Source organism: Dryobates pubescens, chromosome 3 (assembly GCF_014839835.1).
Source record: "Dryobates pubescens isolate bDryPub1 chromosome 3, bDryPub1.pri, whole genome shotgun sequence".
In the NCBI taxonomy this organism is placed as follows: Eukaryota; Metazoa; Chordata; class Aves; order Piciformes; family Picidae; genus Dryobates; species Dryobates pubescens.
Window position 1 is genome coordinate 38,704,108 of NC_071614.1, and position 12,391 is coordinate 38,716,498.

At 38.9% G+C, this 12,391-nt stretch overlaps 1 protein-coding gene across 2 annotated transcripts in view; it reads right to left on the minus strand.

Moving 5' to 3' along the window:
* Positions 1-3,851: 3,851 nt before the first annotated feature.
* The window catches only part of SH3YL1 (SH3 and SYLF domain containing 1), a 40,961-nt gene continuing 32,421 nt past the window's right edge, over positions 3,852-12,391 (minus strand). For both annotated transcript variants that reach the window (XM_054179990.1, XM_054179989.1), the window contains exon 10: positions 3,852-4,256. In XM_054179990.1, the coding sequence (XP_054035965.1) occupies positions 4,057-4,256 (200 nt within the window). In that variant the 3' untranslated portion in view covers positions 3,852-4,056. The remainder of the gene's footprint in view (positions 4,257-12,391) is intronic.

The window sequence follows — 12,391 nt, forward strand, 5'->3', positions numbered from 1 at the left end:
TAACATTTGTCTCCAGAAGTGTCCTCCTACATGTGGTAGAGGGAGCTTAGGAATGAATTCAAATCCAGGTTTGAAAATACAGGTGTGGAAAAATACAGCTTAAGGAGACTATAGAAACTGTTGAAAGAGGAACCAGACTAACATCTTCCCTTTATTTTTCTCCTGTTGTAAGCAATGAAAGCTATCACAAATGGATTGTATGGCTTTAATCAGCTCAGATTTATGTCAAAAAAAAAACCCTGTTTATTTTTCTAAACTACTACTAGAAGTATCTTTGAAACCAAGCAAGGCCCAATCTCATTATGAGGGTGAGAAAAATGGAAGTTTTCATTCTTTGTGTCCTTCAGTGGTGACATTTATGCAATCATCTCAGATTCTGAAAGGATGAACAGACAGATAGCAGGGAAGATGTATTCAAATGCTTGTTGCAGACAAACCATCTCATATTTTATAAAAGGCCAGAGTGAAGTACAACACAGTATTACTTATAAACAAGAATGTAGTAGGGATACTACTGATTTGTTTTACAGACATCTATTTTCCTAACGTCCCACTGAAAACTAGATGCCAGACACTTCGTAACTAGTCTACATTTAATACTTTGTTCTAGAGGTACCATCTTCTTCAGTGCCTTCTCATTTTTTCTGGATCTGGGTCAGGCATTGTGTAGCAAAGAAACATGTACATGGACTTTCTTAATGGAAAACCCCTTGTACCAGAAGAGAAGTGTCTCTTGGGTGACTGTATTTCTCTTGCTGTCTGCTCCTAGACTTATTGCAGAGAACATGCTATATAACTTCCAGTTCCTTAAAGATCTTTTAGTTGACCAAATCTGTAAAGTGCTTCTATTCTAAACACACTTTTGGAATTAGCCTAAGCCTGTGATGTAGAATCAGGCAGTAGAGCTCTGTAGTACTTCAAGGTGTGTTTTATTTTGACAACTGATAGCTTTTTTTGGCATTAGACTGATCCACTGAGTATTTTCTTTCTTATATTAGATTTAGATGGAGGAAGACATGTTCTAGGTAGGAGATATGCTTCCCATTTAATACTTCCCTCTCAAAATGCAGTTTGGATTTAGTAATTAATCAGTGCTACCCTGCAGAGTCTACAGATTACTGTGAACACTTAGACAACCCTCATTCTTTTGCTGAACTCAGCTAAGGCAATCCAAGAAAGTGAATTTACATAAACAATAAAGGGATTTTACTCTGTAAGTTCACAAATTCTGAGAGTTTCATGGAAGAGGACACTTGAGATGAGTTAGGAAGCTTTAACAACCTACCACAAAGGCAAGTACACTGGCTGAAAAAACAGCCAGCATTCTGGAAATGATTAACAAAGTACTGCAGCACAATTCTCCTAGTAGATGCTTCGGCGTGTGCCGCACAACTAAAGTGCAGCACCAGGGTATAATAAATGCAGGAGCAATTTTTTTGTGAATAAGTGGCAGATCTATCTTCTGGGTCTATGATAATATTATCAATCCTGTTCACTGAGTCTTGATATTGGTTAATGCCATATTTCCTTGATTAATAAGCAATATGTGAATCACAAAATCATGCACTGGTAGGGGTTGGAAGGGACCTCTGAAGATCATCTAGTCCAACTTCCCTGCCAAAGCAGGATCACATAGGGTAGGCCATGCAGGAACGTATCCAGGCAGAATTTGGAAGTCTCTACAGAAAAGAGACTCCATAAACTCTCTGGGCAGCCTAGTCCAGTGCTCCTCAGAGTGAAAATAGCTTTTTCTCATGTTAAGGTAGAACTATGAAAGGTAGGTAAACATGGAATTTGCTTTCTCCTTTCATATTGACCAATATGCTACAACAATGTTTCTGAAGCCCTATGTTAACACTTCCACTGCAGCTATGTTCAGTTATGTAAGCTTTTTCCACTAGATGGAAAATACTTTCTAAAAGATACCTGCAGGTAGTATGGATCCATTTGGTGGTAGTCTCTGTCTGAAGACATATCACATACATCTGTCCTGTCCATGAGGCAAATAATATAAAGGATTTTAACTGAAAGGTAGTAAATGCATTTAATTGCTTCTCTCCTATCTCCTTTTCAATTTATCTAGAAAATGTGTGCTTTAGTCTAGAGTGAAAGGGAATGATTTTCTAATGATGATGTCTTCCTCTACACTAGGCTTAAACTTGCCATTCAGGTGGGATAACTTAAAGCTAAACAGCACCTGATAGATTATAGAATAGTGAGAGTTCTGAGGCACTGGAACAGGTTGCCCAGGGAGGTAGTGGAAGCCCCATCCCTGGAGGCTATTAAGGCCAGGCTGGATGTGGCCTGAGCAACTGGATCTAGTGTGAGGGGTCCCTGCCCATGGCAGGGCGGGTGGAACTAGACGATCCTTGAGGTCCCTTATAACCCTAACAATTCTATGATTCTATGAATTGTTTCAGTTGGAAAAGACCTCTATGATCATCAAAAGCCCATCCACCAACCCAACACCACCATGGCCACTATACCATGTCCTGAAGTGCCATGTCTACAAAGTTTTTTAATGTCTCCAAGGATGGTGATTCCATGACCTCCCTGAACAGCCTCTTCCAATGCCTGACCACTCTTTCAGTCAAGTAATTTTGGGGAACAACTTTATTCTAACATCCACTCTAAACCGCCCCCCCACCCCCCCCACTCCCCCCGGCACAATTTCAGGCTCCTCAGAAGACTTGTTCTCCAGGCCCTTCACCAGATACACTGCCCTTCTCTGGCCATACTCCAGCAACTCAATGTCCTTCCTTGGTAGACCATAACATCAGATCAACTCCCAACTTTGTTTCTGGAAAGATCACACATACTAACTTTCTACCTGATAGTCATGGTACCATTAGAAGAAACAACAACATACTGAAATACTCTTTCAAGTTGGGAAAGCTGAGACTGAAGAAACATGATTGTCATCTTGGCATTAACTCTATACAAGAGGCAAATCCAGCATATCCAGCAATGAGAAGGAAGCTAAACTGGTTCCCAAACCCTCCAAGTCTCATTCTCACCTCTGCCCTTATTTATCATATTAACTTTCAAGTATCTGCATCTGTAAAATGAAGCTGGTTTACAAAAATACTCAAAATTAAGTTGAAATCTGAGAATGACCATGCTATACGTTACAACTACATAGGTCCTACAGAAGTATCTTCCCTGTTAATAATTTACTCTGTTTACTCTGTAATTTACTTCATGCTACTTTTTCCTTAAAGATTGCAAAACCTTAAATGGGAAGATGCAGGAAGAGTTCTGCAAACTCATTTGTAAACCAGACAGAGATTTCTCTTTCTTAATTTCCTTTTGTGGAATAAGTTCTTACAGGATTCAAGGGACACCATAAGCCTATGTATTTTCTGGGAGAGACTGTCCATGCATTTTATTAAACAAACTTTTACAAGTGCTTGAATTCTTCAAAGATAAGGGCAATTTAAGACAAACTATCAGACAAGTTGAACTGCTTAACTGTTACAAAGTTGTTTAAAAATGGTCTTTGTATGCCTAACAAGGACAAAAACTGGAGACCAGACCTAAAGTAGACTGCAATGTCTAAAGTGATTTTTAAAACCAAATCTAAAGGCAATTTATTCTGCCATTGCCATACCTGCAAAACAGTATCTGTGCTTAGTGACTGTAAATGACTCCAATTCAAACATGGGTTTGCAGCAAATTTGAGTGTGTTTATTAGAGAAAGAGACCATAAATTATAATGCAATAGAGATCAGTGGGTTTTTTTAGCATAGTTAGTTCAAAATTGTAATTTTTTCCTCATATAAAAAATAAATCCATATGGCAAGACAGAACTGAAATTAGACAGAAAGTGGAGTGTTTTTTTTATACAGCAACTTGCTCAAATACAGAACATCATAAACTCACATACTCTTTATTTAAGAAATACTTTTAAGGGAAAGTTAAGATTATTTAATGCTTTTCAATGTTGTGATAAGGTAGCCTTGAACAAGAATCTTATTTTCATATAACCTGAAAAGATAAAATATATTTTTCAGTGTAAATATATTACTGCTTCAATTTTTTTTCTGCCATAGAAACTTAGCTGTTACTTATGGCAACGTAATTGGCTGGAAAGATGCCAGTTTGTCCTCCAATTCTTCCTTCCCACCAATCAAACTGGGAGTCCGTTTTTGTCGTGACTGTGATTTTGTCTCCGGCTTTGAAAGTCAAGTCACCTGGCTGTTGACCTTCGAATGAATAAAGTGCTGTCACTTCTACTGGATTACTCCAAGAGTTACCTAAATTGAAAGAAATTAAATGAAAAAGACATTACTACATTGCAAACACGGTAAGTTCTTAAATAGAAGATGCTCAAATCTCTGTAAAAAGCAGTGATAAAGACACCAAAATAATGTATCTGAGCATATAAACCCCTGTTGAAAAACACTCTCAATTTCCCCTACATTATTGGGTAAGTGAAATTTGGATTCTAGACTAGCACTACAGTTTATCTAATAAAGTAGTACCCTATACAAAATAGAGGCCAGCTATTTTTCTATACGCCTCCTATGGTCAGAGACAGTGGGAACAAAAGTGGTGTGTTGAAGAAAATGTGAGTGCTTCCTGAAAGACTGCTGAACAGAACACAACCACTTCCAGGTTTTAATTTTGGTACATGTTCTCTGAGTCAGTGTTCTCTTCAAAGAAACTGCAAAACTCAAAGCAAGGATTTGATTTGTATTTTAAATCAATACTCAGGATACAATATGTTAAAATGTGAAATACCCACAGCATTTCCCCTCTCATTCCAGAGTTTCCAGTGTCTAGGATTTTGGTGCATTTTGGATGTTAAACAAAACACATGAAATGTGCTAGTGGAAAGAACTGATTATGGTTTGATACACTGGAAGTGACTCGGCTTGCAGAGTGGTATTTTATTTGCTTTCTACTAGCCTCTTACATAACTCTTTCAGTCCTTATTTGGGGTTGGATTCATGCCATAAGTCTTCTGAACCAGTATTAAAATAATCTAAAGTCTTGGATACCATTATCCAGCCTCCACTCCTGCTGACACTTTTTTTAGCCAGAATTTCAGTGTTTACCACTTTTAATCTCAAATAGTACCTCCAGTTGGCTAAAAGAAACACGTGTGAGATTTTCAAGCATAGGAATGCATCTTATGCACCACAATCATGCCTCCAATCACCATTTGGTCATACAACAAAATTGATTTAATTCACTTCCCTTCCCACTTTTTGCCTGCCTGCCTATGTATCTTTGCAAACACACAGAAACTTCAAAGCACTACAGGTGATGGATGGGGGAACAGAGTGTACTGTCAGCAAGTTTGCTGATGACACAAAACTGGTGGGCATGGCTGACACACCAGAGGGCTGTGCTACCGTTCAGCAAGCCCTGGACAGGCTGGAGAGTTGGACAGGAAGAAATCTTAATGAAGTACAACAAGGACAAGTGGAGAGTCTTGCGCCTGGAAAAGAACCATTCCGTGGACCAGTATAGGTTGGCAGATGATCTGTAAGAGAGCAGCTCTGGGGAAAAGGACTTGGGGGTCCTTGTGGACCAGAGGACGACCATGAGCCTGCAATATGCTCTTGTGGTCAAGAAGGCCAATGGCATCCTGGGGTGCATTAGAAGGAGTGTGATTAGTAGGTTGAGTAGATCCCACTCTGCCCTGATGAGGCCACATCTGGAATACTGCATCCAGTTCTGGGCCACTCAGTTCAAGAAGGACAGGAAACTGCTTGAAAGACTCCAGCACAGAGCCACAAAGATGCTTAACAGTGTGGAACATCTCCCTTATGAGGAAAGACTGAGGGAGCTGGATCCCTTTAGCTTGGAGAAGAGGAGACTGAGGGCTGACCTCATTAATGTTTATAAATTTGAGGAGGGTGAGTGTCAGGAGGATTGAGCCAGGCTTTTCTCAGTGATGTCCAATGATAGGACAAGGGGCAGTGGGTGCAAGCTGGAGTGTAGGAGGTTCCATGTAAACATAAGGAAAAAGCTTTTTCACTGTGAGGGTGACAAAACACTGGAACAAGGCTGCCCAGAGAGGTTGTGGAGTCACTTCACTGGAGTTATTCAAAACCCACCTGGATACGCTCCTGTGTGACCTATTCAGGTGATCCTGCTCTGGCAGGGAAGTTGGTCTAGATGATCTTTCAAGGTCCCTTCCAACCCATAACATTCTTTGATTCTGTGATAATGAACACTTGCACTTGCCCCATTTGTTACCTGCTATAATTTAAAAGCATTTTCCAGCTTTATTCCTGCCAGTTATTGCATAACAATTCCTACTTAACCTTTCCAAGCAGGTCTTTCCCATAACACAGCTACATTCAATTCCTCACAAATATTCTAATTTCTGTGCTTTAATTCTGTATAATTTTTTTTTCAGCTTAAACTAGATAAAATACAGATTTATTGCCTCCAGACTGCAGCACCCCATGCCTTGTATTTTCACGGATCTTCCTAACAAACATGTATCTTAAATGAATGCAGTGTAATGGAATCTAACACACATAAAGGCAAGTTATTTTGTGTTGTTGTTTCCTGATTTCAGTTTTATTTAGAAAGGTTTTAAGCAAAATTGCAGTCAACATGCAGATTGCTGAATAAATCTACTGAAACCACATTTGCAGCTCACACAAGATGGTGCTACAGTGCTACTAGATACAGCATCTGACACTGAAATCATTGAGATTTATGAGTATGCATACTGGAATAAAAACAAATTATTTTGTAGAAAATCTTTAATTAATGCTATCTGAATACATTCAGCACACTTCTACAAACACAGTGGTCAACACTGAACTATAGACATTGTGGCTGAAGATGAATTAGTGCATCAGCCAGCACACATATTCAGTGCTCTAGCATACGGGAGTATGGTGTATGCTGGGTAACAAACTGCTCTGACCACGATATTCTTTCATTTTTATTTATCTTTACATACCATAATTATCTGAACTTTTTTTAAGGACTACTGCTATGGCTTAAGGGCTTGATGAGGTATAAACTATGGTAATTTACAGCCTCTTGGGTGTGCTGCAGCACCAGCCCCAGAGTGATGAGTGTGATAAAACTATCTTTGATTTCAGTACATTTACAGCAGAATGAATGTATTCTCTAGGAGGCTGTTATAGAGCAGATACACTGGCTACGTTTCTATGAATCAGGTGAAGAGTGCCAGCGCCTTTCTTTGACTTTGAGATCAACTTGTGTAGACTGGCCACATATACACTAGTAAACATTCACCATCAGAAGAGGAATGCCACATTCAAACTACCTACTTATTTCTGTACTGGTGTAACTCCTAATCCACACCTATGAATTATCTGGGAAAGTTCTTAGGTGAGAGTAATACCAAGGAACTTACTAACAACAAAACCAGATAGGCAACTGAGTTAGATTGCTTGGGCCTGTGCCTTTACACTCTTTAACTTACTAGCAGACATAGCCACTAGTTTCACTTTCTAATGTGAACCTCTGAAGTATTAGTAAACCCACACTTTGATTCTGAGAAGAACAGGCATGTTACATCATCTTGATTTTATCTTATTACACTGACACAAAAACTGAATATGAGTTGGAAGATGGAATAGTACAGACCAATTGTGAGTCCCAAACTTAATTTTACTGGCATAGATGTATCACCCAGCCACTGAATAATCTGATGCTGAAGAGCTTGCACTCTTCCATAAGATCACAAAACTGTAAAGTGCTGCTTTTAGCCAGTGACACCACAATAAAAGCAAAATGAGTTTCACGTGCTTGAGGTTAGTGGTTGTAGGAGAAGGCTGTGGAAGGCTATGGGGAAGATTTGCCTTTGTTTGAATTAGAGAAGCCTATGTTTAGCCTGTGACTCGGAGAAGAATGTAAACATCTTGTAACCGAAGGAGAGAAATTAGGCAGAATTTAGTTGGATGCCTTAAAATATTGTTTTGTTATTTTAGCCTATTGTATGCCTTAATTACACACATGGCAGTAGAAAACAACCAATTAAGATGTGACACATGTGCCTTCTGACAGACTACATAGCTTTGCTGTATAACGTAATAAGCATCTTCCCCTGCTTACATCTTGTCCTGGAAGCTGTGCTTGGGGTGAATCGAACATCTTACAACAAGTGGTGAGACTGCTGAACGCTCACTTTGCAAAATACGCTGATTGTCGGCAGCAGTTAGAGAGCTAGCACAATTTTGTGGGGCTGTCAGTAACCTAACAAAAACTATGGCTGCTGCCTGACTTCATCTAAACCATATGAAAGTGCTTACAAAACAGGACTGCTGGGTATGGCTTTTTCGAAGCTGACAGATTATCACAGTATCACAGTATAACCAAGGTTGGAAGAGACCCCAAGGATCATCAAGTCCAACCTGTCCCAACAGACCTCACAACTAGACCATGGCACCAAGTGGTGCCACGTCCAATCTCCCCTTGAACACCTCCAGGGACAGCGACTCCACCACCTCCCTGGGCAGCACATTACAATGACGAATGACTCGCTCAGTGAAGAACTTTTTCCTCCCCTCGAGTCTAAACCTCCCCTGGCACAGCTTGAGACTGTATAACATTGTTTCTACTGCGGCGCAATGCATCATTCGAAAATGTGACAGCCTAGGTAAATGTAGGAACAGTCTATCTCATTCAATATCCGTGCACAAACTTTGGCTATAATTTTCATTACCTGAAAGTCAATCTGAAAGATCAACACATTCAACATAGCAATTTCTACTTTGTAAAGAAGTGAAGTTACTGTAACTGCCATAAGAAATCTTAAAAGTCATGTGAGATGGCAGAAGTTGTACAGTGCTGGTACAAAAGCTCCAGCAGAAAGTGTCAGCTTACAGAAAAGCTGCAATGGTTAAATGCAGTGGTTAAATGGAGACTAGAAAACTAAGCACCCACACAAATTATTGTGCAGCAGGAAAGCAAATCAACAGACAGATCAACGGATAGAAAATAGCTCATGAATCTAGGCAGTTGTAAACATTATGTTCTTAAGAAAGGAAAGTGTCAAAAAAGTTTACTACTACTAGTACAATGTTCAGAGGCATTGAAAGCCTCGGTTATTGCTCATAGGTTTAGGATGAGAGCCGTAACTAGCACTGAACAGACAGAAATCTTAGCCTTTTACCCTCTATGGGACACTGGGCTTTTGTCCAGAAATGATGAGTATGGAATTTGTGACTAGAGCCCAGAAAAGCATCCAACACAAGCTGAAGAGCTGGGTTAATTAGTGGGTCCTGCAAATCTCCAAATAAAAACTTATATTCAGTACCAGCAACAATAAAGAATTTACAGGAGATTTTAATGGCCACTCCTAATGAATAGTCTGGACAACACCACCTGCTAAGATATGACTGTAAGTGCCAATAGCATGTATGTATGCATATATCAATTATGTTAAACTGCTTGAAGGATGTTTGCCCCAAATTACCCTGTTAGAAAAGAAGTCTAAAATCAGGCCTCAGCTGGAGATGTTAAAGAGGAAGATAACCATTAGCTTCATTCAACAGCAACCTGTGGCTATGGCAAAGGAAGCAAAGAACATCCTGGGCTGCATTAGGCAAAGTACCGCCAGTGAGTCAGTACTGACTGAAAGGAGGTTGTAGTGAGGTGAGTGTTGGTCTCTTCTCCCAAGTAACAGGTGACAGGGCAAGAGGAAATGGCCTTAAGTCACACCAGGGGAGGTTTAGTTTGGATATTAGGAAACAATTCTTTATTGAACATAACGTTATGCCCTACAGAGATACAATTTTTTAGGTGAATTTCTGTCAGGAATAGTCAGAGAAGGATTGGAATGGAGCTGTGAGGGAATGCACACAGGCAAAATCAAAGGCTTACTCCTGGATTTTTGAGGAAATTCCTAATTATTCCTACATGCCAGTTTCCTGCAAGCTGTTCAGTCTTTTAAGGCTCTCAAGCTTTTAAGGAAGTTTTAAAACAAGAATGAATACTAGTTTTAAATTCAAAATATGTGACTTAACAGTGGCTTTGATTATAATTCTAGTAAGTCATATTCTAATGAGTTAGAGCAAAGAAACAATTGAAGAACACACTTTGTAGATATTCAAGAAGACAATCTTAGAATTAATCCAGTTGTCTGAATGCATGCATGTATTTGACTAAACTTGTCTCCCTAGGAAAAAAACCCAATGGAAACTATTTCATTTTTGTCAAGATAACAGTAACAAATACACAGAATATCTGTGAAAATAGAAAAAGTACTCTAGCACGTGAAGAAATAAAGCTACAGAAGTATGTAAGCATATGTTTATTAATAACATGGAATTATAAATTATCTGGGTTGGAAAGGCCCTTTAAAGATTAGCTATTTCCAAAGCTCCTCTACCATGGGCAGAGACTCCTTACACTAGATTAGGTTGCTCAAAGCCCCATGCAACCTGGCTGTGAACATGCATGCATATGGAACAGGAAGAGGCTGCCCAGAGAAGGTGGGGAGTCTCCTTTTCTGGAGACATTCAAAACCCACCTGGAAGTGTTCCTGTGTGATCCTGCTCTGGCAGGGTGGGTGAACTAGGTGATCTTTCAAGGTCAATTCTAACCACTAACATTCTGTTACAACAAAAAAAGTCTTTGTTACAACTAATTTTCCCAGAGTTTAGAAGGCAATGGAAACGAAAAATGGCAACAGAAAACAGGATTCTGTTTTTGAAGCAAAAAATACACGGCTTGTAAGGTATGTGACAACTGCTTTGGATATCTCCTCAAATTAAAAAACCTCTTGCATGTATGATGTAATTCCTTTATTAAAATAGACTACATCACTTACTTGCCAGAATGTAAACAAAGAAAAAAAATATATTTCCAGAGTGATGTTATAAAATATCGAAACAACATTGCCTCAAAATATCCAATTTATGACTTCATGCAATAATAGAAAACACAATGCAGAATCTTATCCCATGTGACTTTTGGAAAATTGGCATTTTGGTCATTAAGACCTCTTTTAAGTATAGTTCACTGGATACTTTTATTTTGTTACGCTTCATGGGTGTACAAGTTTAACGCAATTAATACTCCCATGGTTTGATGATATTTGCATTCCAAGGCTTTACCATTCCTAAGTAGTTTCTAACAAATACCACTTAGGTGATGTGAACTTTAGCTCAAAGCTGGGGCTCAGACCCTGAAAGGTGATGCTGAGCTCATGCTCACAGCTAGGTTGAACATAAATTAAGTCAGATTAACTGGTTTACAATTTCAAGATAATCAGAAAAACTCTATGTTATAAAGTTAAGATAGCCTGAGAATAGGCATTGCCCAGTAAGTGTTTCTCATTCACTATGCCTTGTGATAAGCCTAAAACAGCATCATCTTTTGCAAGTGACAACTGGTCTGTTTGAAGACTTGAGATGAAATGAAATAAGGAACGTCAAAGAGAGGATGAAAGGAAGTGCCATACACTACAGACAGAAGAGAGAAGTGATGTCATGGCTTTTATTCCTCATGACAAGATAAAACATGAGCCAGTAGTGGGTGGGGAAAGGGGAGAAAAGAAGCAGCATGTTGTTGAACATTACATGTTGGGACCTTCTGAAGAAATTAGCTGTTCAGGTCCTGTATGGCAACAAAATACTACATGTGCTAATAACAACTTGAGAGAAAAAAAAAAAAAGTCCATGCAACTCTCATTCAAAAAGAAAAAATAGTAGCCCATCTGTATCCTAAATACTAGAAATCATGAAAAGAATTTTAGTTCTTGAATCACACCAGTGGACAGACCAGTTCTTTTTTTCCACCTAATGTGCTGAATTTCCATTTCTCAGCCTTTAACCTAAGAAGCCAGGGTTTTATCTCAGTTTCTAGAGCCTACTCATAAGTTGCATTTTAGCTGTTTCTGAACAAATTACAAACCAAGTGTTTGTTCAATCTTACAAGTGAAATCTCAAATATCCTATCCACAGTAAACTACTAATTTCCTTAATGGCCTTTTTAATTTTGTTTTTAAAATGTAGACTCACCTCAAAAAACCCTCAGCATACACAAAACAACCACCTCAGATCTCACTGAACAGATGTTTGGAAAGGCCTAAATATGCACGGTAGAGCTGACATTTTATATCTACAGGTACTAATCTGCTATAATCAGACATAAGCACAAACCCTTCTGTACAGATACTTGAAGTATGTCATACGCCACCATTGATCCAATTAATCTCCAATAATGCTCATCTGATCAAAGGTCAGGAGACACGATATTCAGCAAATCACACTCAGAACAACTAATCTCTTGCCTTAGCTGTTGTTTTGCCACTAACTATGCCTTGGTTTGGGTAATTAAACAAACCCACTTGTGTTTTTCTATATTCTGAAAAAAAGGCTACTGAAGGTTCTCAACATTGAAAACATTTCCTTCTTCATAACTAAGAAAATGAGAATAGATTTTT